Genomic DNA, 27,189 nt, shown 5'->3' on the forward strand with positions numbered 1-27,189 from the left:
AGTTGAAGTCCACAAGTCTTAAAGTTGTCAAGGTTGGACACCCTTGATCTAGAGCAAGCCACTAGCAAATAGAGCCTGTCACTAAGCTCCCAGTGTTGTGATGTCATCCACCATGATGCCATCTTTCAGTTCTTCTAGCAATTAAGAAATGAGTAAGGAGAGGGATTTAAGGCTCACAGACAAGGACAAACATTTGTGGAATGTTTCCTCCAGGACTCTTTGGCAATCCCTTGATTAAAATACTTCTATAAAACTGCTCAAATACCTTGGAATAAAGCTAGCTAGCATTCATGCCACAACATAAGCATTGCAATATTGCATCAGAGAAAAATATTTAGTGAGTAGTACAAAATACACTATTTGCTAAGTATGAGTCTACTGCTGCTATGATTCATGCAAAGGATCAGGAAGTGGCAGCAGAGGGTTAAAAATAATTTCAAGGGAACCCTCCCCTCAAAGTATGTTAAGGAAATCCAATGCCAGTTTTTACTTCATTAAAAAAAGATTAGATATTCCCAATGGTTTCATGAATAATCCTCTATAAGAAGGGTGTTATTATTATTCAAGTACATAAACCAGGAATAGGAAATCTAAAGTCTCTATATGTGGTTGAAGTGTAACTCCCAGAAGTCTTGGGCGTTAGGGCCAGTGGTGAGGACACTAAACATTTCAGGTTTACAACTTCTGAAGAGGGGTGTATTCCTCAATCTTGGCATAACCTCCAGCATCGGACAACAGCATCTTATACATGAGCACAAACTTACACATCCCTTCCGATATTCTTCAGTCAGGAATTCACTATCAGTTCAGAGACACTCAAAATATAAAGCTACATGGTGTATTCTGAATTTCATGGTTTCATTTTGCTTCCATGTTTTTAAGAAGAAGCCAAGTGATTAAAAAGAAAGGCATGCACATTTCAAATGTGATGCATGTAACAAATGTGAAATTTCTGAACACGACCACGTTAATGTGAAATCATTGAGAGTTAATAAACGCAGCCCTCATAGACTAAAGAGTTTTTTTTCCCCCGTTAGCATTCTGTGGTAAGGGACTGGGGTCTTCAGACACAGGTTGCTGATAGATAACAATAAGGCAGTAGAATTGGAGAACTGAGAGAGCAGACTGAGGCATGGGGCTGCAAACATCCCTCCACTGACCTTTTTTTCCCTAATAATCTTCCCTGGCTTTTCCCCCAGTCAGGCTCCAAGCCCCGAAATAAACTCACCTATACAGTGGAAAAAGGGTGTGCAGTACGCTGTGCTACCTGCCTGTTTTCTTCTACAAAAAAAATAAAAAAACCACCCCCAACTTTCCTGCTTGAGGCTTTCTAGCCACAATATATTCGGAGATGCAGAGCTGCCCTGGTACAGGCAGTCCCATCTTTTGATAATAGTATTTGTTCTTCAGTTAGCTGGTACTAATGCATTTATATCAGGAATCACTTTGAGCTGTTTCCATTCAGGTCAGTGAACCTGACCTGACTCTGTTTAGCAGCTGAGATCGCAAGATTTGTTGTTACTCTTGAAGGTGTCACACAGATTTGTTTTATTATATGAACAGAGCAATAGGGCCATTCTGATTATTTTGTCCAATAAAATGAAAGCTGTAATCTTTTAGGATTTGGAACGCTACACAACAGATAACTGAAGCTGAAGGGTTTCCCCCCCCTCATCTGGGACTAAGTGTAACTGAGTAACTTTTTTCCTCTGCTGATGTATCTGGCTAAGAGCAGAGCCATCAGTACATTTAAACATAGGGAACAATAGGAAAGATATTTTAAAAGGCAAGATCCCTTTGCAAAGGGTGGAGGGAGAGGAAGGTAAATGGAGTTTTATATCCCGAACAATTCTATTTATTTATAAACCCTCCCCAAGAACTGTACAATTTAAAAGAAAATATGGTTATCTTTGTTTGGTAGAACTTTCCAATGATAGTTATAGAAATCTACAATACAGTTGAGATTCTCTATCCCACCGTACACATTGTTCAGTCACATCCCCAGTTCTACAAACACAAAATTGGCTTTCTTTTGTTGTTTCTTTACTGATTTCCATGCAATATGACCCTCTGGCATCTCTCAGACTGAGAAAAATATACATCTCCCAAACATTTGTGATATGTGGCATTATCAAATGCATGTTGCTTACATTTTCCTTTAAAAAAGACAGACAATAAAATAAGGTATCTAAACAAGATGAGCTACTTATTATCAAGTTCAGTGAGCGCCAAGATGAAAGCAGGATACATTTACACAGAAACAAATTACCGTAAACATCCAGGTTTAGTCCTGGTCCTGGATAGGCACATGGAGCATAATGGTTTGGAGGAAAGGAGAATCAAGCTGCCTGAATCTCCACCCTCCCCCATCACAATACTGGAAACATCTCAAAGCTTTCTGGTTATCCTGAAGGCTCGATGATGTTGGTGTAACAGGAATTTCATTCATTCTTCATCTGCAGAGATGCACACTCTGTGCTCCTCATGGTTCTGCATCATTGCTGGGAGAATTCTCCACAACTGACTGAAAGCCAGAATGCAGCAATTTAAGAAAAAATATATATGCAAGAACATGAGGTGTTGTCCTCATATCCAGCGAAGTTCTGTATCCAACCCTCTTTAGCCTTCAGAGGTTGGCACTGTAGCATGTAAACATATTTTAAAAGAGAGGTGGGCTCCCAAAGGCTCAGAGGTTGAGCAGCCTCCCCAACCCAAGGAGCCAGGAAGAGTAAGGAAACAGAGACAAGGAAAAGAATGGCGACAAAAGGCTTTTCTTTCATGCATTTTGCTTTGATTATTTTTGCCTGACCATGTCTGTAGGATGAAAATGTTCTCAAAGAAGGTGCAGTAAAGGGGAAGACAGAGTTTCTTGGTTGTTGAAATATGTGGAGTTCCCCTCAATACGTCATGAAAAGAGTGGGGGCACGTCAGCTCCCTTTTGCTGATGACATCTGAATGCAAAGCTTCTGAACCCAAAGTTTTCCCCCTTTCTCTACACAAAGGGGTAAGATCTGAGTAAATAAAGCGTTGCTGTGCAATTTACTCTTCAATTTTCTAGCCAGCAGACCCAGAGAAAACCAATTTGTTGCAAGCCACATTGAAATTTCAGGTAAATACAATGGTGTAGGAATGAGAGCAGAGAAAATGCTATTACCTGTGGGTGTTTTCTCACAGGACAAGGTAGGGTCACTTTTTATGGCAGCGTCCTTATTTTTGCTCTTTTAATGATGACCATACACTTTTAAAAATTAATTCTGGCCATTTTTTATATTATTATTTTCTTCCATTGTTTGTGTCTGACAGACAATGGTCAAAGAACACAGTATTAAAAACTAGGTTTTATAATGCTAATTTCCATTTATCTGCCAAGACAAACCAATGACTGAGAAAAAGGGATAACTTGAGCTCAAATTCTATGGGCCACAAAACTTAGCAATCATTTGCCACCAAAAAACCCTTCTTCAAATAAAAAATGAGAGAAATGTGCCCCTTAGTTTTTTCTTATTCTTGACTGAACTAGGCATTAACTATATTGGTCATTAGAAAAAAAATCCTAGCAGGAATACAATAGAGAATTACTCTTGGCCCAGTCTCAATTTTGCAATATTTTCAAAGGAACTTGCAAGTCTATTACCTTACACTACTAGATGGCACCAGGCCATTCCCTCTGACAGCCAAAAAACTGTTGCAATATAAACATTTGGGGAAAAAATAGAGGAAAACTAGGTACATAGTTAAGCTGTGGTATGTGTTTGTTTTTGTTTCTTTGTCTTGTCTTCCCTGTATACAATGGAAAGACTGAACTCCATGTCTGCATAAATTATAAGATTGACAGATGACCCCCGCTCCCTTTTCCCTACATGCAGTGCCCAATAATAAATAGAGGGGGAAAACCCTCTCCAGCCCCCATATAGGCAAAGTTAACCGAGGGTGGGTGCATAAAGAGGCTTTCAGCGGCAAATGCATGCACACGTGCTGAAGAATGAGGTTTGAATTGGACTCAGAGTACCTCATGGAATAGTCACTACCCCTAAAGTCCCACAGTCTGGATCCATGCCCTCCACTTCATGGTCCTCTAGGCCTCAAGTGAAAGCTTCTCTCCAAATAGCACCTCATTTCCATGAGTAGAATTCTTGATGAGGCCTGGCTTTTTTTGCTGCAAAGTTATCTAAGAAGCATCCCTCTCTCCCTATCATTGATCCACCAGGTTCCAAGAGCCAGACCGAAGCAGCATTTTCTCAGAGGCGGTGTTAATGGAATCAGCCTCACAAAGCCACTCTTGATACCAGCATAACCTGTTCCCACTGTTTGCAATGTCCACATGAGGCCACTATCTTGCATTCCCTGAGCTTTCTGGGCAGTATAAGTCTTACAAGTTCAGCCTAACGTGTGCAGGAGGAGAGGGGGAGTTAGCAACGCCCAGCACTTTGGTCCTTGGCTTACCTTTCCATAAATCTAAGGATAAACAAGTGTGCTATGAGGAACTGGGAAGCCTGGGGAATTGAGATAGGGGGAATTGAGGAGCTGGAGAGGGGCTTCCCTGACACTTTCCCCCACCCGTGTTTCCCATGCATATTGTCAAAGGTTTCAACAGCCAGCATCAGTTATTGGTTTCACCTTCTTCCTCATCAAAGGACTGAACTCCAGATGATGTAACATCAGAAACCTTGCGGCTAAGGGCAGCAGGCTCTGCCTCCTCTCTGGGTGAAAGAGACTCCAGATCCCGGCATACAACATCGTCCTCTTCTGGAGAAGGTTTCTTGTTCAACAGGGGGGCCTTCTCCAGCACGGGGTTCCCTTCCTCTTCTGCGTGAACTCCCACAAGAGTGCTGGATTCAGCATCCCCCCCATTACCAATGCTATCATCACCACTAGGAGTTGTCTGAGCTGGCCATACATCTACAAGGCCAGTATTTTGGAACACAGCTTGTTGCACTTGCTGGTGTTGTTGTTGCTGCTGTAGCTGTTGCTGCTGCTGCTGTTGCATTTGTAACAGTTGGTGCTGCTGGATAAGGTTGTTCTGGATTAAAACACTTTCCTGCAGGTTAGACTGGCATTCCTCAAAGTTCTGGCCAAGGTAAGAACCAGCAGCTGGGGATGCAATGAGGGACTGATCACTGGTTTCCCAAGCATCAGACGAACCCAGGCAGTACATTCCTTGTGAGACGTAAGAGTGAGGCCAGCTGTCATACTGCACCTGGGCCAGGTGTTCTGCATGGGAGGTAGGAAAAGAAGAAAATAAAAATGAGAGAGGTGAAAGGCAGAATTGAAGAAGAAATGGGAAAGACATAAGCAATAATATTTTGTGGCAGGATGGTAAGCTTGCTTAGCAGTTGCCTGAGGAGGTTGTGAGAGTACACAATTTACAATGAACATCCCTTAAAATGGTTATTTACAGAGCTGTTAGACTCTTGGAATCTCACAGCTGTGAAGATGCATTCATGATTTATACCCAGGCACTTTGATTAATCCAATGTACAGATCAAGTGAATATGGACTGAGAATACATATTTATGTTAGGTGTCTATGAGATCCAGATGCTTGGATTGAACCATAATCTTTTGTGCTCCAGGGAGGCTGCTGCGGGGATCCTAGAATGTCTTCAAACATTTTTTTCCCAGTGATCTGAAACAAGACTAAAAGATCCAAGAGAAGAAAGAAATCTGACTACCAGAGAGAAGGCAGTGGAAGATGTTGAACTTCTAGCAAATACATTATTCATACAATCACCATTTTATAGCAGCTCTGAGGCTACAAAAAGGAAGACTAAGATTGAAGTTGCATTCCACCTCTGCCCTAATCTAGAAGTGCAAAAATTACAAGTCACATACCGTACTGCATGCAACTCATTTATGGCCCCAGAGGAGGTGGAATTAGTTTCTAGAAAAAAAAAATCTTTCAATTTTGAGGCAGTGATTTAATGGTCAATTGTATCCATTAAAAACAAAACCATAACAATAGAATTATCCCAAAAACGCAGGCCAGTTTTCTTTTCTTTTTTTAAATTTTTGCTGCAAAACTGGTATTTACTTTGTCAGTTACGTTTCCCAAGAATAAGTAAAACAGCTTTTACTCTACTACTGTATTTCAATAACTTCTCTAAAAAAATTATATTTTTAAATTTCTTGAACATTATGAATGTACATATTAACTAACTATATGTATACAAATGCAAACTGTACATATGTTGATTGGAATGTAAGCATGCCTAGTTTAATTTAGAATAGCTCTACCTTACTCCCAGTAGAAGGGTTCACCATCCCAAATGATCTTCAAATAAATACCATCTGCTTGTTAACAATTAGTATGTCAGAGAGAAGGCTAGATTTAGTAACTTCCCAGCTGGCTGCTGAGAGGGACATCCATTGAGTCGCATCAGCCTCTATTTGTATGCTGAAGCAACATAGTCTAGACACAAGTTTGACCTAAATTCTACAAAGCTTGAGGCACAAAGAGACCTACCAGGTGGTGTTGAGAGACAAATAATGAAAGTAGAGGAAATAATATAATACAGAATACAAGCTGTCCCTTAAAGTGTTTGATGATCTAGATAATATTAACTGAATCCTGGTTACAATAACTTTCTAACAGTGGCCATTATTAGGGGATTTAAGGCTGAAAACAGCTTTCTTAACATTATTTAATGTGTTCAGTGCTGATAAAACATTTAAAACTAGGGTTTTCCTGCTTAGTGCTTAGCCAATATATTGCACAAATAAATAGAAAGTTCATAACAGATAACTAGGACTGGTGTGCTTCTCCCAATCAGAATAGCCTTAGCCTTCTCTAATTGTCTCATGAAAAGAAGATTACCTGTCTCCCTATAGCTTTATGTCAAATCTCCTGGAAGCTTAAGAGGAAAATAAATATTCACCTTGATTCTCCATCATCTCTTGATAGTTTTCATTGTAGTTGCCAGCTTGGTTTTCCTGACTGGAGTTGACACTTACATCCTCGCCATCCATGGAAGACCAGGCCATCAGTGTGGCTTCTGAAATAGCAAACTGTTGCATCACTCCTAAATGATCAAAAGACAGAAAAGAGTAAATGTCAACGATGCCAACTCATTCCTTTCTCCCACTTGCTAATAACTCCATACACCTGTCACTTCCCTGCTGTCTCACTGTCCAATATCCAAATCAATAGCCTATCTCAAAATTCCAACCCGGATCCTGAAATTTTATATTTTGAATGGACAATCTTGTATCAGAATGGCTGTCTCATGCATATAGGTACATAGCCAGTGGCACAGGAATAAAGCCCACCTTCAAAGCATTCAGCAGTGTTTGGAAGTTGCTAAAAATATGGATTAGGAATACAGAATTGTATAGTAAAATTATACATGATATCAGAGTCAGAAATATGATCTATAATATCTAAGAAGGGAAAAGGAATAATTTAGAGATGTTTTCAATTGAAATCTTTATTTGTTTTTATTTGAGCCGGGGGAATAAGATAGTGAAAAGATATTATCTACATTGAGAGATTTGAATGGGTCCAGATCCACTCCAGTGTAAGTATATCTCCTCTAAGCTAACTCTTGGATTATTTTCACACTTCTTTAAATGTAAGGGGAACAGATCAGAAATTGTTATGTCCAAACATCTGAATATCCTCAGTCCATCTATGCAATCCAAAGAAAAGCAATATTCCAAATAAATAGATTTGGAATTTTGATTCTAATGAAATAACAACATCTGCCTAATTCAGGTGTTTGGGAAGGACTCAACAGGTAGACAACAATGTCAAATCCAAACTAAACATCTGACTATCTGTGCAAGCAACCATCATAATGGAGGAACAGTCATGTGATTCCACAAATCTAGAAAAACTATTCTGTATCCCATTTACTCTCCTCTTCGTCCTCCTTGTCAACCTAGAGCTATTTGCATGCGGAGAGGTGGTAGCATACCTGCAAGGAATCGGGCCTCTTTTTCTCCATCACTCAGGTCAGAGTAAGCATCTGCATCCTTGCGTACTGTCTCATGAGTATGTTGCTGCTGGCTGCTGCCCCAGCCCTGCCACTCAATCATGTGTGCAACACGGCCCTGCCCCATGGCAGTGGGCTTCGTGACATGATCCTTCATGCTGCGGGATATCCCTAAGGCGCCTGACATTAATAAAACAAAGAGGGGCTATTATACAGGACCAGAGCAATCTGTCATGACAACCGTCTAGGACAAGTCTACTTTGTTCTGTCTTCCTGTCCCAACATAATTGCTCTACTGTTACAGGAGTCTCCCCATAAAGGTAAAAAAAAAATATGTGCCATGGAATTCCAAAACTGAATTGCTTTACCATCTTTTTATCTGAACAATACAATGATTCGTCATTCCATTGGAGAATCTGGGCTTGACAGCAAGAGGCTAATTGGGGCCACAATATAACAGGTGTAACGAATTTCAAACATCCAACAAAATATGATAATAAATATGTGCCTAAGCAATATGCTTTCTCCAAAAAAATGTTACGGGGAGCAAAATCAGGACTGCAGCACTGAGGAATTAACCCTCATGATTCTCCTAGAGAGAGTCTTCTATCCTCACCCAACCCTCGTGTATTTTATAAATTTGCTCTATGCCTGCAAAGAGGTTTCCATTGGCACTTATGGTAGTTTTTCTCCTGATGCATATAAGAGCAGAGCTCTTTATGGGACAGGAAATAACCTTTCTACCTATAAATCAAAAACTTTATAGAAATTATAGTAGACGACAACATGAAATTATATAATTTAATTTTCATTCATGAAAAGTTAAATATACTAATTATAATGTATTGATTGTTAATAAAAACAGGGCTGTCTATTTTCAGAATGTTTTCAACCATGAAAGATTAATGTTAATTAATTCTAGCACTTGCTTCTTTTTCTTATTATGACTAAGATTTTCAAAAGCTTTAAACAGATTTATAGAACTTCTTTAATTCTGTGAATCTTTGGTATAATTCTTTCCTTTTTCTCTTCTATGAGCAAATTGAATAGAAAATTATTTTATTTAAAATGCTTTTAAGGGCAAAATCTTTCCCAAGGCCGCTTACATAATACAATCACATGGAATAAATACATAAATAATGAAATAGTAAACACTGATAAAGGGTAAAAATCACAGCATCATAATAATACTAAGACCAGTCAATACTAAAATCAAAATACAACTGCATCTCATCCCAGAACTATCCCCACATTGCTCTCATAAAAAGCAGAAAATAATAAATATGTATTCAGGAATGTCTAAAATTAATGAGGCTTGATAGATTCTAGATGCCAACCATCCCAGGCATGTAGAGTGCTGTAGAAAAACCCTGTTGTTTTGTATTGGTCAACTTGTCACCCTCAAAGAAGGCAAGAGAAATGACTGGCTTTTAAAAGTGAATTGGTTGATACAGTTGAGGGTGATACCCTCTCAATAGTTTCACCCTTAACAACCAAACCCTTTAGGGGTTAAATCCACAGCTTTAATAGTCACTCTGAAACGCCTGATATCCAGTGCCATGTAGTCCAGCCACTCCATATCCCAAAACATTTGAAATGGATCATCTTATAGGTAGCTGCAGATTATAGTCCATCCTTACTGAATGAATAACCAACGTGAAGTCTGGAGAACCAACCTAGGTTCCTGACCATCCCAGTCACTCAGCTTTTGCCATGGGAAGAGTGCTCCAGAACGAAGGGTCCCCCAAAGTGGAATTTCTATGCAGAGCCCATAGTTTTCCTACCCAAGGATTCTTTTTCTTGCCTGTCTAAATTTGCACTTGTTCATTCTCACTCCTCCTCAAGCAGCACTTTTGCACTGAAATAAAGGGGAGATCAGCACATAACTTTAGGGAAGCATTCCTCAATCCTATGTCCTTTAGAACTTTGGTCTATGGCTCTCCCCATCCTCAGTTAATCTGAGAGTTGTGATTCAGTACTGAGAGGTATTAAAGTTAGGAAGACTTATTATCGTGGTGGGGGTAAGATTTATTTTTTTGCATTAGCAAAAAAAAAGACCTTGTTCTGTAATATGGGAACGGTAATGGGTGTTGTCCAGTTTTTATTTTTACCCCAGACAGACAATAGCAAATTATTGTTATGCACTCAGTCACACCCACCTGCTCCAACACAGAAATGTGAAGGGGTAACAAACCAATTCTGAGACATAGGAGCAACGAGGGAACTGATGAATATGTGGCACTTAATTCTGCAATTTGGATAGGTAATAAAGATATCAAAAGTTTCTTTTTTACTCCTGTTCTTTCATAAAGATTTGAAGTTAGGGCAAAAAGTGGATAAAACCCAGGTTAGTAAGAAGTACGATTTCAGATTCACAGGTTTGAAATTCTCACCAGATAAAGATGACTTAGCAAGAGCTCCAATTCCATAGGCATTTGAGTTTCGTTTCAGTTTGGGAAGAATTGAAGTTGTATCTTCCATGGATAGCTGAAAACAGGGCATACCAAGAAATAAAACATGAGATAGAGAAAAGGAGCAGGAGGTATTCTGATCTGAGTTTCTAAGAAAACAAGAAATATAAATCTAAAATAGAAGGAACAAAGAAGAACAGTAACTTCAGAAAGTTTCTAAAGTAAGTATTAGTTTTGCATCAGCCCTAATGAGCTAAAGTTACATTTGGTGTCTGGCTGGCATGTGTTTTGCCAGCAATTTATCATATATTATATGAGAAGGTTAAAAGACAGAAAATAAATAATATTCAAGGTAGAACCTGTTGTGTATGTAAAGCTCCCAAATACTTCAGAGCATTTCTAACATAACAACTAATAACATAATACACCATCACCATGGCAGCAGATTATAAATTTAGGCAGCCTTACATCACAGCGATAGCTGTATAATGCTATAAATTGGTGGTCTGAGTGAGTAGAGGAAGAATAAGAGTGGATTACTGTTATCTGGATTCAGATAAATACTGAGTAAATAAGGTCAGAAAGTATTTTTCAAAGGTGAAGATTTACCCAGCTGCTTTCTTATTTTGATTCAGTATAGAAGCCAGAATGATAAAGGAAAGACTAGATTCCAGGAAATCTGCAATGAAGTCACCACTTCTTCTGCTCTATGCAAGTAATAGAACATACCTCATGTCTTAGGTTTTTTTTTCTGCCCCTACTTTTCATTTTTGAATGCTACACAAAGGAAACACTCAACATTATTGTTGAGGAACATGGTGTACAATCACAAAATGAAAAAAGAAGGGAAAAAAATAGGAATTGAAAAAAAATATAGGAATTGAAATTGGGTACAGATCCTCCAAAACCACAGATGTGTCAGTTAATTTTCCTTCTATATTATCCATACAAGCTGTAAGAATCCATAATCCTGAAGTGCTCTCCCTTCTTACTGAAAATCCCCTCCCCATACATACAGTAGATTAGCCATTTTATCCTGAATTTGCTATTTATTGTGTGGGACACAGAAAACCCAAGCACCAGAAAGAAAGTGGTTGAAGAACAGTGTTGGTTTGGAATCCAGTAACTACTTTCATTTAAAATAAAAATGGCAGCATTATGCACATATATTGTAATTACTCTAGCATGTCCTATGATTTGATTCTTGTCTCCAGAAAATGGACTACAAAAGTTATTGGTCTAATAAAAATTGTACTCTGAGCATTAAAAAATAGTCATTTATATTTAGTCATTATTTGAGTATTAATTTATGCCTTTTCAGTAGTTCATTATTGTTTGAGCTAAGCAATTTATATGACAGTTAGTGATAAAATTAAATGAATGACTCCCATTTAATCACAACCTCTCCTTAGTATAACATATGAGAAACAGTTATTAGAAGTGTTATTCCTTGAAGAATGTACAGAATGCCAACTGTGTACTTCATAGATATACAGAATGAATATATTTGCTTTTTTCTCTATTGTGTGAGGTTTTTTTTTCTTTTAGATAATTAGTCTTGGGGGTATTTTGTGGCAGACTTTTGGCAAAGCAATTCCTGCAATCCTTTTTTTTTTATCATATTTGGTTGTCCAAGTACATCATATTGTGGTTAACATAGAATTTGGTTTATGTAATGATTTTGAGTTCCAGTTTTAAACTGTAGATTGTAGATAATGTAGATGAGTTTTCTTTTCTGGATATTTAATTTTTTTGTTGATGAAAACTACAGGACATAACTTCTTTAATGGCATTTGCACTCTTTAATGAACAGATTGAAAGGTGATTTTTATGTCCTGTTTTTACTGAATTGTATGAGTTCACATTTATGTATACATTTATACACATGGTTTACAAAACTAGGAGAGTCTGGATAATTTGGATAAAATCTGCATTATTTTAAAATGCTATGAAAAAAAAAAACCAGAATGAAAATAAAGGAGTCATTAAAATAGATGTTTTTGGATTGTAAATGATAGTGATAATATCTTATAAAAATGTTTGCAATATAAATTAAAGCCTGTCCTTGAGTCCAGGCAGACATATTCAAAACAGCCAGCAAGTAGTTATTTAAATATCCTTCTACTTTAAGAGCAGGTTTTGAATAGCCACCCACTCACAGATCAGATTTTCTGCTGCTGAGGGGGGTCTGTTGTGGGATTGTGGAAAAAATGTTTAGATAATTGGAATTTGACCTTGAAACACACACATCTTCAGTGTGCTGAGCTGCCATTCAGATCAATTATTTGTTTTTCTGGATAAAGTATCAATTGGACTAGAAGCAGGAAAATGCTCAATCTATGGTATGACCCAGAATTTAGAAACAAGATGGGTCCCTAATGGTCACCTCAAGACCCACCACTGGTCACCAAGACCCACTCAAGACTCTCACATAGACAGACTGACTCAACTGGAGTGCTGGATGTACTCACATTAATGCCATCCCAGGAGAAATCTGTCCGTGTTTGCTATATAAGAAGAAGAAGACAAAGCATTAGTAACACACCCAAACTCTCTCCATACCACCTTCCTTTCTTGTAGCAGTTGATTTTATTGCTTCCTCTACTAAGTATTTCAGTGACCAGGATGCATGTTTTGGGAGACTGTTCTTGATAGTAGCTATGGCTGCAAGTGTACAATAAATAAAGATTGGGGAGAGGGAAAAGCAAACTGAGAAGTGGTGAGAAAATATAATTATTCCAGGATCGAAGCTGCCATGGCACTGAACATCAAAGATACTATCAGATGTTCATTTAAACAATGAGTTGAAAACTTATTTATAGCAGCAGTAGATGATTAAGTAGGTATAGATTTATAAAACTGCCTAAAGCTTCGGCATAAAACTAGCTGGATGACCTTGGGCCAATCACATTCTCTCAGCCGTAGGAAGGAGGTAATGGCAAAGAATTGTGCCAAGAAAATTGCAGGCACTTGTCCAGGAAGTCCCCAAGAATTAGACACAACTGAACAGAAGGGGGGAAATTATGACTATAATAAAATATCTTCACTTTCCCCCTTTTTAACTTCTTCCATTCTAGCTTTCTTTTTTGCTCATCTTCCCTTCGTTCTGACAAGATGAAATACTCTTCCTGAAAGCTACGTTCCTTTTATTATTTTCCTTACTCATCCATTTTTTTTGATGTGGCGCTTTACTTATAGAAAAGCTTTCCTCCCAATATTTGCTCTACTTTATCTATATATAAATACTTTTCTTTCATCCTTCTCTGTCTAATTGAATTTTTCTTCCTCTTGACTCAGCTCTTCAATTCTTCCTTTCAGTTTCCTAGATACTGTCTCATATATTGTTTCTGAGATTGTATATTGGCAGGAAAACAGTTTAGGATCATTAGTTGATATGGCTTCACATTTCCTCAGAAATCCCTCTGAGTCCTCCAACAATTAGCTGATGGCACTGAAGGGTAAGCACTGTCTGCCATTGTCTTAAGAGTAACACCTGCAACATGAGGAAGCTGGATTTACTAGTATGATGGAAAGTACCCAGCAATGTCATTAACTCATCATAGGAGGTCCACTTTGCTTCCTGGATGGATCTGAAGCCATCTATATAGGAATATGGTACATTCCTGAACATTTAGAAAACCTTTTCCAGCACCATATGCATCTTGTCTCAAGCAACGTAGCCTTACCTAGAGTTGCATTTGTATATACATGTGAAAACATGGGGGTTTCATGCAGGGGTGAGATCTGACCAGTGTAACTACCGATTTTGGTGTATATCATCGTCATCTAGCTGCCTGGACAGATGAACAGAGCTGCGCGTGGGCACTTTTTTCTTGCTTTTTCAACCACAGCTGTGTCACGCAAAGCAGCTGTGGTTGAAAACACAGGAAATAAAGGTTAGGTAAGAGCCCGGGTAGGCGGGTAGGCCAAAACAGCAGCAGACATAGAACTGATTCTATGTCTGCTGGTCTTCAGAGCTACTGGTTCTACAGAAGTGGACAGAAACCGGTAGAATCCCACACCTGGTTTCATGCAAATTTAACCAATAAAATGTGCTGTTAAGCCTGCTTTCAAGCATAGTTTTCCATAGTTGTTTGGCAATGTTTGTCTATATAATGATTCTAAGATTAAATATTAAATATTTTTATTACAATCTGTCCATGTCCTTTAAGAAAAATGGGTGAAGTCACACTTTACTCTTAAGAACTTCTGCCCAGCACATTTCAAATTAAAAGAGGTTCTGGTAACTGTACTGAAGAAAACTGCTGTCTGGCATCAAGAGAAGGTAGTGGTCAAAATAGACAAGACCAGTTTGGTTTAATTATTGGGCCACTGAATCTGAATGAAGGCAAAGCTCTGCATAGTCCAATAATTATTTTATAACAGAGGTCCATGAGATGCCAGTAGAAAATTTAACAATGGAGAAAAATGGAACCACCTGAGCCAATTCTCCTACCATTCAAATGGTTATCACATTGAATAGTCAAAATCCCCTTAAGAGAGATTTCAGAAATCACAGTCTAAGTAAGCATATATCAACATGCTCTCATCTGTTTGCAGGAGTTTCATAAAAACTAAAATGACATGCTTGAATAGCATTTATCTATTCCAAAAAGCTCATTAAATTTCACTTCATGATAAGTAGGCCACATACAATTATCAAAGAATCGAACAAAGTTATGCAAGAAGGGTAATCCATCTGAAGCCATCTACTCTGTGCTGATGGATAATGAAAACACATATACACAAAGAACCAACTCCTATGTTTTTCCTTAACCCTAATTTCAGTACATGGGCTTGGGAAGTCTGAACCTCTTCAGGTACCCTGAGATCTAATTATGTTTTCCCTCCTGCAATTGATTGGACCTAGAAACAGCTTTTATCTGTGTAAATCATCCAAGTATTGTGGGGAGAGTTGCATGATTATAGCAGAAAGGAAAGCATATAGTGTGCTGTTTTCCCCATTGAAATTCTGCTGTTTACTAGTTGGCAGTGATTAAAAAGAGAGGACACTTCCTGCATTCACATCTTCTACTCCAACATAACAATACTCAATCCAGTCTGGTTCTTAGCTGAGTGCCAGGAGGAAACAAATTATCAGAGGCCTCTAGAAGACCAGGGCTGGCCATACCTGATGCACAAGGCTTACTACCAAATCATTAAATGGCCTGAACTGAATAGAGATTCTATAGCAAAAGGAGAAAATTCTCTGCATGATCACAAGAATACAAGAGGATACTGTATAGAGAACATGAATGGTTTTATCTCACCAGTACTCATTAGAAAAAATTCACAGATAAGGATCTATCCTAAGCACTTCATGGAATACTGCCAAAATGTTTTTGACAGCTAATAGTTCTAGAATCTTACTGGATTCAAATTCCAAAGAATTATTTTATTTTCTGCCAATCTATATCAAGTTAAAATAAAAATTCAAAAAAACAAAAACAAAACCCTATCATTCTCTACAATAAAACACCCCCACCCCCTTTGACTGTTTGAAAGATCCCGGATCTTCATCCTAGAACATACTTGTTTTTGTGGTTTTGATTGGGGATTTCTCTTTGCTGAAGATCCTTGAGTGGTCTCTTCTCTATCACGTGGAATGAATGCTCACCTCAGTAGACGGTCTGTGGATGCTGCTTCCATGGAGTGAGCTGGTGCTGTCCATGTTGATCTGGTCCACATCTTTTAGCCCTTTCCAGTCCACAGCAATCACTTCATTTCCTGAAGCCACACAAAAAGTAATCAGAGTTCCTACTTTTGATTACATTCCAAAATTTCCTTGGCCTTGGATGTCCCACAGCTGATACAAATGTTAATTTAAGCAGGGATCTCTGAGGAAGACAGTCACAGATTTCATTAGGATGCCCCCTCACCTCAAAGAATATGCTATTGAATCAAACTGTGATCTGACATTTTTAAAAATGTTAGAAGATTGGATGGAAGTGTGAATGACTGAAATATTGTTGAATGCCAGGAAAATTGCAAGATTCATCAATCACTGAAACGGAGGGAAGAGACCCCTGGATTTCAGTACAGCATTACAGCCAAGCTTTACGAAAATGTGGTGTCACTTCAGACTCTTAGCACACTTTTTCATTATGGAAAAATACATTAAAAGTTTAATAAATAAATGCTAACTGGCATTTGGCTAACATCAAAAGAATCAAATTCAATACTAATATCAAATATAAATTATGATGGATGAATATCATCTAAAGAGTGGTGATTCTTAATTGCCTTCCTGAAGCCCTTTGAATCCCTTCCGAGGATAACAACGGAAAACTGATGGCCCAGTTTCCTGCTCTTTTTAGATGGAAAATCATATTGCTAGCTAAAAAAAAAGCAGATCATAATCTAAAAGAAAAAAGAAACCCCCCAAACACCTGGGAAAAAACAGTGCTACCCAAATGTGTGTTGCATTCCCACCCATCCTTATACATGTGGCCCTTGGTCACAGAACTTTGCTCACCTTAATCCAATAATGTACATATGAGGTATAGATGTTGAAAATTTGGGTACAGATTATGTATTAATAGTTACACTATAAACCTTAAATACCATATGGAGACTAATTTCAAATAGGATTTGTACAGACAGACATTTAAACAGGACTTGTCATTCTTTTCTTCATAATCAAGAGCCTCCCTGATTCACAAACCATTCCCCATAATCGAAATACATATAGACCATTAGATCATGCAGTAATGTGTCTTCCTCTCCCACTCCCATTTTTTAGATAGCTGAAACAGTTCTAGGCAAAACAGGATGGGTCTATTTCATTTTGAACGCCACCTAATCAATACTGAACAAAGCCATCTTAAGAAAACTTACAAAACTGGCTTCTTTTCTTAGTCTGATCCTAAATAGTAAATGTATGTCATGTGATGCATTAAACAACTTTTCAGGATAATGGTGGTCTGAAAATGATGATAATGCTAAATATTTTGCTGTAACTATGGACGGAGAAAAATTTAAAGCAGACTCAAATCAACAGAGTGTTTCAATTATAAGCACTTAATATGTATCTGAAAGTGTTTGGCATTTGCCAGGAAGTGTACCATTAAACATAAATTCATAACATGGTGTGTACTTCATGGCAAAATGTTGCCATGACATTCAATGGCGCTAGCACAAAAGAGCTAACTTGAATGAAAGGAATGAAGCAATAATAAAAAGAGAACAGGAATCTACAGAATTGAAAAAGAAAATGTGATGAAAGGATTGCTGGATTGCTGTCTGAATTCTGTCGTGACAAGCAAGCTGCCAGGGGTTCCAGTTTTGTCTGTGCAAGTATATTGGCACTGCTCACAGTGCAGAACACCAGGTTGCTGGCTTGTCTAAGCAAAGCAGAAAAGAAAGCCTGCAGTGTGGTTCCATATGGCTCTGGCTTTGCACATACAAGCACTCCCACTCTGCCTAGATAAGCTAATCGGTTAAATCCAGAATATATGAATTTCTGGGACATGCTAGTTTTGCCCCATGAAAACCAACATTGCCCCCTCAGTCCCGACAACTCATATTCACCTTAGTGTAGTCACAATTATACTTGTGTATTCATTATGCCAATTTTTGTTTCCTTTCTTCATGGAGGTCTGAGATAGTTAATTTCCATGGTGTTCTTCCATGATATAATGGTAGTTGGATTTGTGAGATTTCCACATTAGAACTGGGCTGCTTATATTACCTAATATACAGATGCATTCATAAATAGTATAAATATTATGAGGGATGAATTCAAAGGCATATTGGTTTAGATGTTATTGGGTTGGGCAGATATGTGACATACTTTGCCCTGCATGGGAAATCAATTACACTCTAATCCTCTGAACTGTTTGCTGTGCTTAATTGGATATGTAGGGTTATGCTTTCATTCTTCTTTACATTTTCACTGAGCTTTCAATGCATTCTCCAATGGAAGTCTCTAAAGAATAAATTCCATTGTGAAAAAGGGGAAAACCCATCTTTGGTGAATGGAGTGCTCTGAGGTTTTCCATCGTCGCTACTAGGAGTGTTGTAAAACTGATGCAGCAAATATTATCTCTGGATTTTTTAAAAATAATTCCTTAGCTCTATGTGATTTGACTTTATAGTGACATTTAGACAACGATTTCTGTGTCATAAAATATATGTGGTGGGATTGCATGCAGCCATGCATAGACTTCATTTCGGTGATGTGACCACTACGATGCTGCCTCGAAGAAAAACAGCACACAGTCAGTATGCAGCCCTCAACCTTTTCTTTGGCCCAATCTGACTATTTACATTTGATTATGCATGTCAGTAAATTATTACTTTTACAATATACAGTTTGATGAAATAGCATCTGCATAGCAATATATTACAGGCTATTTAAAAATATTTAGTAGTGTTTATTATAAACCCCATAATCACTTTAGGGAGAAAAACAAGCCTTCCTGAATTCCTTATACAGCTCCTATTGTTCAAGCACAAAAACATCTTTATTTGAGGAGGACCTCAATGGAGTTCTTTTCTAGACAAATTGTGGAATCTATCACAGAAGCTCTATTTATAAAGAATAATTACAAAATACAAATCCCCATTTTATACTTTACTCTTATCAGCACAGCCCAAATATTATGCAGTATAAAATTATTGTTCATCTAGTGATGACTGTTTATTATAGAATTAGATGGGACCCAAAGGCAATTCCTGAACAGCTACAGTTTGAGCAAATTTGATTTTTTTTGGGGGGGGGGCACTGTTGTTCCAGACAAGGGGGTAGAAAAAGAGAAGGCCTGTCAGCTCTATAACACAAACCATAGTCATAAAGCTACTTTTATTAGAAGAGCTATAGTAACAGAAATGTGCAAGTCTGGATGTGTCTCCTTTCCTTTTACCTTCATGTGAATTGTTACAAGTGGGTGGTGGACTGTATGAGCTGTACAAATCACTTTCTTGGTCTGGGCTCAAGTCTCATGTATCATCTAGGCTGAAGATCTACCTTTGTCCTTCAAGATCTTCCGCCATAGCTATAGCTATAGCACTTTGACTTATACATTGCTTCACAGTGCTTTCGTGGTGTGGAGACAATAACTTGGTTCTCGACACCAATAAGACCAAGGACCTTATAGTGGACTATAGAAGGAACAGATCAGACATCCAGCCCTTGCTTATCAATGGAAACCGAGTGGAGCAAGTGGCCACTTTTAAGTTTCTGGGTGTCACCATAAAAGAGGACCTGACCTGGGGTGCTCACACTGCAGCCCTGGTCAAAAGGGCCCAGCAGAGATTATACTACCTGAGACTTCTCAGAAAACAACAACTGAATGAAAAACTGCTGGTGACCTTCTACTGCTGCACCATCGAGAGCATTTTAACTTACTGCACCTCTGTATGGTTTGCCAACAACATCATTGCCAAGAGGATCATTGGTTGCCCTCTTCCCTCTTTGGAAGAGCTTTATAGCTCCCGCTGTCTTAAGAAAGTTCAAAACATTCTCAAAAATACATCTAAACCTGGGAACCCTTTTTTTGAACTATTACCGTCTAGCAGATGGTACAGAATAATAAAAACAAGGACAAATGGGCTGAAAAACAGTTTCTATCCCAGGGCAGTAGCTCATTTGAATTCTGCTGTATAGTGCAGCGTTGGTGTGGTGTTGGGAATTTCCGGTTCAATGTGTGAAGGGTGAAGGATGTGTGTTTGTGTTTATTTTCATGGTCATGGTCATGATGTGCACTGAAGATGGTGTTTGATTTCGTTGTACGAGGTGCAATGACAATAAACTAAACTTTACAGCCCCCTCTAAATGATTTATAGAGTCAGCATATTGCCCCCAACAAACTATGCTCATTACAAGGCCCTGCTTCCTGTAGAGGACACTCCCTCAGCAAAGGACCCAGAGTGAACCATTGCTTCAAGATCTTAATGGATGGACAGAACTACTGGGAATAAGTAATCCTGAGTCATGGATGATAAGCAGACCTTGAATTGCATCTAGGAACATGCTAGTAAGCAGGCAGCTTTTGAAACAGTGGTGTTGCATACACAAATTGACTGGCTGTCATAACTGCCTGAGCCACTGTGTTCTGGACCAACTGAAGCTTCCAGATTCAGGTTCTCAAGGGCAATCCCATGTATATCACATTAGAGTAATTCACTAACAGATTATCAAGGCATGAATGATGGAGAGCAAGAGTGCATGATCCAGGAACATTCATCTTCAAAAGATGGAGCTGTGCAAAAGTCATACTAGCTGTGCCTGCTTTTGAGCAGTTGTTCAGGACTCCAGATTACAAACTGATTCTATCCATGGAATTGAACTCTGCCTAGAATTAAAGATGGAGTTTCTTTGGCGTCAGAAGGCTTCCACACAGTCACTCCATCTTATTGGAACTAAACTGGGCCTATTTGCTACCATGTAGATCTTTTTTTTAAAAAAAACAATTTTATTAGTTTTTAAAAACAAACAAAACAAACAAAACATAAAAACATCCAGCTTTCTTTCATAGATATACAAACAGTGTGTCAGATGGTTTACCAGTTTTTGTGCATTCATTTCGTAGTCTCAGTTACAGTTACATTACATAATAACTCATATTATCAATCAGAAATTATATACCCTAGTATCACTATTAAACAATCATTTGACTATAATTTTATTCATTCATACTTTGCGAGATAACTATAATTTACTTAATTTATTTTATAACAAATCATATAATCATACCAAATCTATCCTGAAAACATTTTATAGGTGTGATATCAAATTAAAAAAAAAATCTCTTTATATATATGTAAATCTAAGTACTTACAAGCACAAGTACAGATCCTCAACAGCATCTCCTATCTCGCCAATGCCTTTACAAGTATTGATTATAGAAGGTAACTGTTATTGCTTATGGCTCTATGTTAATGTCTGATTGGACTCTCCCTCAAGTTTGAATCCTTGGGTACTTCTATGTGTGCATTAGAAAGCATGGTGCAGCCCGCACCAAATGAGCAGGAAGGAGGAGGGAAGGGGTGGACTACCTGACTGCCTTTCTCACAGAGGTACATTGTCCCCCCCACTTTCCCCTGCAACTCATGGTATATCCCACCATAATAAAATTTATTCAGAGAATGGTTCTGCTGATGGATGAACAGATGGATGCACAGAATCTTAAGCCCATAAACAGAAATTGCATTAGAAAGTATAAAAAAGAAAATGCTCTAGAGCTATATGTAAAAGTAATTTAAACCTTGTAAAAGTAATTTAATATCTTGGTCTTTCTTGCACATACCGATTTGGTTTGCAACAGCAAAGTTGATATATTTGCACAACATGTTGATTCAGATTTTCAGGTATGTTAATAGTTTCCTACATAAGCAAGAACTTTTCAATCAGATATGTGCTTCACCACAGTAATATTTTCCACTGTCACAATCCATATCCAGGGAAAATGTATGGTTTAATTCAGCAAATTAGTGACAGCATTTAGATTTACATGGCATTTTTACCTATAAATACTGTATTCTGGATTTATACAAATGGTTTCTTGCAAAGCACATGTACAATAAGCTGGGATCAAGGTTATGATGAGTTGTCTCTTTATTATCCAGTGGCAGCAAGCATTTGACAGAATTCATTAGGGAATAATCAAGACAAGAACATGAAATCTCTATAGATACCATGATACCGCACAACTTTTAAATGTCTGTCATTTGCTGCTAAAACAAGGTTTCCTTGAATCTGGCTTGAAATCAGTCATTAAACCATCGGGCTTTTCTCTCTTTTTTGACAATTCATACTGCAGAAAAGGCAACATTTGTTTTAACAAGACCACAGACATCTTGTAGTGAAAGCTTCTCTACAACTAAGCGCTATAGAAAAGTACAACACTGCTTTGCCCAGATCTCATTGATCACCATGATCAGTGTTCATAAATTTAACCACTGAACTCAATCATCTGCAGAGGACTTCAGAATGTGTACCTACTAAAAATAATGTGAAAACAGCAGTTAAACAAGCAGCAGGCTCAAAGTCAACAACACACTGGTACCCTGCCAACCCAAGTACTGAAATGTGCTTGCTTAATTTTCTTTCCATGTAGGACAAAAAGCAGTTAGCAATCCTTTAGATAATTTTCAAGTTGGTCATGAATTACTGAACAGAAGCAAGCACTGCGAGCTGCCACTGTGCATAGACACTACTAATTACAAGAAAGCTTCTGACTCATTAAGTGAATTGGCCATTAGTGAAGCTGGGAGGAATATGAAAATAGAAATCGAGTAGCATGACTGACATTTTAATGCAATTAGGCTGCCAATGATAACAAAAAAATATAAAACCAGAGCGTAGTATGATAATAAAAGGTGAGTTTGCATCTGTTCACCTCTCCAGGAAAAGCTGCAATCCTTAGTATCAAGTCCTGGATGGAGTCGTGCCCTCAGGCATATCACTGGCGTTCAATTTTTTAAACTGATAAACTTGTTTAGTATTAAAAAGTTGTATGATCAATTGAAAACCATCAAACCATCAAAGGTTTTTTTTTAAAGAACTTATATTGTACTTGAAAAGTTCTTGAATTATTTGCCTCTAGCTCCATTTATTCCTAATACTGACAAGATCTGTACTGTATGCTTAACTTACTCATACATGTAATTTAAATGTAACCTTTAGAACAATCTTGTAAGATATATTTACAAATTGAGCAGGGGGGGCTGGGGCTAAATGGGTCCACAGCAGACCAAATCGGATTTCTATGCTGTCCTTTCTTTTAGTTGCTGAAAACCCTGGAACAAATGTTTGAGGATCTTTAGTTCTATCTGCTGGGTAAGTCTCTTATTTATTTTTTGAGCCCAGGCAGAACTGTTGGGTGGATAAGGAGTGTGGGCGAGATTTTTAAGTCATCAGATAATGAGACTCTCTTCATCAGGCAGGCCTAACCATCAATATGTGCTTTTATGTGGAAAGATTTCCAACTGAAAGTAATTCTGTCTCAAGTAGCAGGTAGGAGGCCACTCAGATGTATGTAAGAATGGGCAAGGTGTTTGTTGTTTCACACAATATATTAGTTGCTCTCAAAACTAACAGTGTTTTTTTAATGTCATAACAGCACAAGAGAAGTAAGATGATATACATATATCCACCCCAAAAGCATAACCTTTGAATGTATTCATGCTTGTAAGTTCAATTACGCACTGTGTATGGCTCTTGAGCCCTTGCTATCTTGCTCCAGACTCTGCCCATTCTCTTTATACAGGAATCCCAGATGGCTTGTCTTCCCTTGGGAACATGGATAAGGATCCAAGTTGCTTAGTGGGGCAGTGAGTGATCTATTATAGTTCTGCAATGATTCAAGGCTAATTTCCTGCTAGACCTCTCCTCCTTTCCCTGGCTGGGCGTTTCCCAACATGTTGTCAAGGAAGGCTATTGAAAGCCTCATTGCCATATGGAATTTAGTTTTTAAGAGTTATACAGATATTTCTCAACTTACGACCACAATTGAGTCAAAATTTATGTTGCTAATTGACAAATTTGTTGAGTGAATTTTGCCCCATCTTATGATTTTTCTTGCCACGTGTGTTAACTGAATCACTGTTAAATTAGTAACATGGTTGTTAGATGAATCTGGCTTCCCCATTGACTTTGCTTGTCAGAAGGTTGCAAAAAGTGATCATGTGACACCAGGACCCTGCAACCATCATCAGTTGTCAAGCATCTGAATATAAATCACGTGACCATGGGCTACGCAATGGGCATACGTGTGAAAAATGGTCATGTCACTTTTATCGGTGTCCTTGTAACTTTGGTCATTAAATGAACTGTTGTAAATCGAGGACCACCTGTAATTGTAGTAGTAATTTTATATGCACATATAAGGCACAATACAAAACAATAAAATATATATAAAAAATTAATATAACAATCAAATTGTAAAATCAAAATATAACATATATTAATTATTATAAAATATAGTATGAATGTTCACAATATTTGAAATAACCATTAAAACTTATATCTAACTAACAATACATAACAATTCTGCATAAAATATAAATAAAAATATCAAATATTCTGCAAAAAACTGCTTTTTAATCTGGTGAGTCTCTTCAACCTGCATTCAGACTTGTGTAAATGTTAGAGCCAGTATTTTCTACATACAAAAAAAAAATACTAGGAAAAAGAACAGCCCAGTCTTGCTGTAAAAGCACTGTATATTGTTGCATTATTCATATTAAAAATGCAGTGCTAAAAGCATAGCACTTCTCTCATTAAAACCTCAACCTTCGGTCTAAGTCTAAATTTCAAATTTGGTGACCACATTTTTCTTCTTCTTTTCCAATCTACATGGTGCTTAATGAAGAGGTATGAAGGACTTACAATATTGCACATCTTCTTGTAGTGTTTGATTTTACGATAATAAATACTGCCCAGCTATGGATTTTGCATTTATGTTCCTTGTTTTCTTATTTTCTAAGATTTGCTGGATAACTTCCAACCTCTATATGCCAAAATTCAATGATGGGATTCAATTTTTTTTTACTACCGACTCTGTAGGTGCGACTTGGTGGGCATGGCAGCGGAAGGATACTGTAAAATCTCCATTCCCTCCCCACTCCTGGGAGAAGGTTACTACAAAATCCCCATTTCCTCCCCACCCCACTAACCTGCTTTCCAGCTCCATTGGTCTGTGCAGGGCAACAAAAGAAGACCCAGCTAATCAGCTGTGACTCAGGAGGCAGAAAATAGATGGGGACGAGGCCAGTCAGAGGTGGTATTTGCTGGTTCTCCAAACTACTCAAAATTTCCGCTATCGGTTCTCCAGAATTGGTCAGAACTTGCTGAATACCACCTCCGCCAAAATTGTAAAAATTATAAAATCTACTGAGTGGCATTCAAATTTGCAGAATAATCCAAGATCCTATTCCCTCCTCCAAAATTGATGCTAAATTATTTAGAGGGATCCACTATCATTAACTGGATTTGGGGCGAGTGAGTAATGCACAGATAGTCCTCAATTTATGACTATAATTGAGCCCGTATTACGGTTGTAAATGGTGGTAGTAAAATGGGCATCAAAGCTGATTTTACAATCTTTCTTGCAGTCGCTGTGAAACAAACTCATTTAGCTGATGGGCTTTTGTTGCCAGAAATTGGAAGTAAAGGCAGGTTCATGTAAAATGTGACGAGATGTAGGAAAAGCCATTTCCAGAACCTGGGGGCAGAGTCAAGAGGGATCAGCCCACAATCCCTACATAGCCACAAGCGAACTAAGTCCAACCTAAGCAGGTGCTAATTGCTAGTTGAGAAGTTTCCTATGCATAGGCATAATCAGCAATAAACTGGAACCACATGTGGATGTGATCTTTCACGCCAGACACCATGGGATACTGCAAACAGCTATAAATGTGGGCTGGTTGCCAAGTGCCCAAAATGCAATTACAAGACTGCAGATGGGAAAGGGGATTGAAACATCAAAACCAGGTGGTAAATAGCTCTGGGGGAGGCCCATCGTAACTTCAAACAGTCACTAAACAACTAGTCATAAGCTGAGGGCTACCTATACTTTATATTGAGAAATAAGAAAGTAAAGCAAGATGATTATCATTTATTTGCTACTTGTAATAGGTGAAAATCGTCGTTAAAAGCAGAGTAATGGAGCAAGCTGGAAAAGGCTCCAGGTGAGGAAAAAGACGGGAAACAGGACCACTTCGTTGGCTCAGCAAAAAGCTTTGATAGGCTCCATTTCTCCATCAGAACCAGCTTTTACAAGGATTTTTAATGTTGAGAGCTTTTCCTTCTCATCCCCTATCCCTTTTTTGTTTGCTTTATGTCTAATTTAGATTATAAAAGAAGATTAAGATAAAATATTTGAAGTAAGATGAACTATAAACGGAGTTGAGAAGATTGGTTCTTTTTATTCATTTAGTTTCCTTAGGAAATCTTGTCAGCAGTATCTCTTGTCAGGTGGAAAATGGCCACCCAAGGCTACCAGATTGTGCTGCAGACCATGGGATGACAAGAAAAAAATAATATTTTATTTATCTCTTTGTTGCCATTTCATGGGCACCTAGATTTTTGCAGCCTAGATCTGGCAGCCCTAGACTTTCTTTTTATTTCCAACTCGGGGGATCCTGTATCGTTGGTAGTAAATGCCAAGGACACTACTCCAACCCTGTGACATTTGATATGTGCTCTATGTGGGTGGCAGAATAATAGAATTAGCAGGGACCTTAGAGGTCTTCTAGTTCAGGGGTCACCAACCTTTTGGACCTTAGAGACCACTAAACTCATAATTTTAAATCCTACGGACCAGAGACCCTGGGAAAATCCCCCAAAAAGTCTGCAGGAAAATCCCTCACCCTGTTTTCCTACCGACTGATCATTCTTTATTTGGGATTGCAGGGAGAGGGGGGGAGAGACTTTTGGCTTCATGCAAGGAAAGCAGCAGCAGCAGCAGAAGTCTTTCTTTCTCTCCCCCAAACTCCACCAGAAATGAGTCTTTGTGAGACTTGTCGCGCCAGCGCAGTCTCTTGGAGCAAGATGCCTTGCAGGGTCCCAAAGATTCATTTCTGCAGAGTTTGGGGGAGAGAAAGAAAGACTTTTGCTGCTTTCCTTGTGTGCAGCCAAAAGCAGAAAAAGAAAGCAGCAGCCCATTGGCCAGGCCAGGCGCATGGGGCAAGTTCCCCCCTCCGCCCTTTCTCCCCTCCCCTCACTACCTCATGTTGTTCGCAATGTAAGCGATGCAAGCCTTGTGTTCCCCCACAGCCTGGATTAATTGCTTTGGGGGGTGCTTTGGGGGTGACATTTCTCTGCGGACCACCAAAATTTTCTCGTGGACCACCAGTGGTCCCCGGCCCACTGGTTGGCGACTACTGTTCTAGTCCAATACCCTG

General features: G+C 38.4%; 1 protein-coding gene across 2 annotated transcripts in view; it reads right to left on the minus strand.

Moving 5' to 3' along the window:
* The window catches only part of FAM131B (family with sequence similarity 131 member B), a 56,012-nt gene that overhangs the window by 4,069 nt on the left and 24,754 nt on the right, over positions 1–27,189 (minus strand). For both annotated transcript variants that reach the window (XM_087957328.1, XM_087957327.1), the window contains exons 2-7: positions 15,959–16,068; positions 12,813–12,848; positions 10,324–10,417; positions 7,913–8,110; positions 6,875–7,018; positions 42–5,211 (exon numbers count right to left, since the gene is read on the minus strand). In XM_087957328.1, the coding sequence (XP_087813454.1) occupies positions 4,601–5,211; positions 6,875–7,018; positions 7,913–8,110; positions 10,324–10,417; positions 12,813–12,848; positions 15,959–16,012 (1,137 nt within the window). In that variant the 5' untranslated portion in view covers positions 16,013–16,068 and the 3' untranslated portion in view covers positions 42–4,600. The remainder of the gene's footprint in view (positions 1–41; positions 5,212–6,874; positions 7,019–7,912; positions 8,111–10,323; positions 10,418–12,812; positions 12,849–15,958; positions 16,069–27,189) is intronic.

This window comes from Notechis scutatus, chromosome 2 (assembly GCF_049901735.1).
Source record: "Notechis scutatus isolate UNSWTSFEM ecotype Mainland chromosome 2, rNotScu1.2, whole genome shotgun sequence".
In the NCBI taxonomy this organism is placed as follows: Eukaryota; Metazoa; Chordata; class Lepidosauria; order Squamata; family Elapidae; genus Notechis; species Notechis scutatus.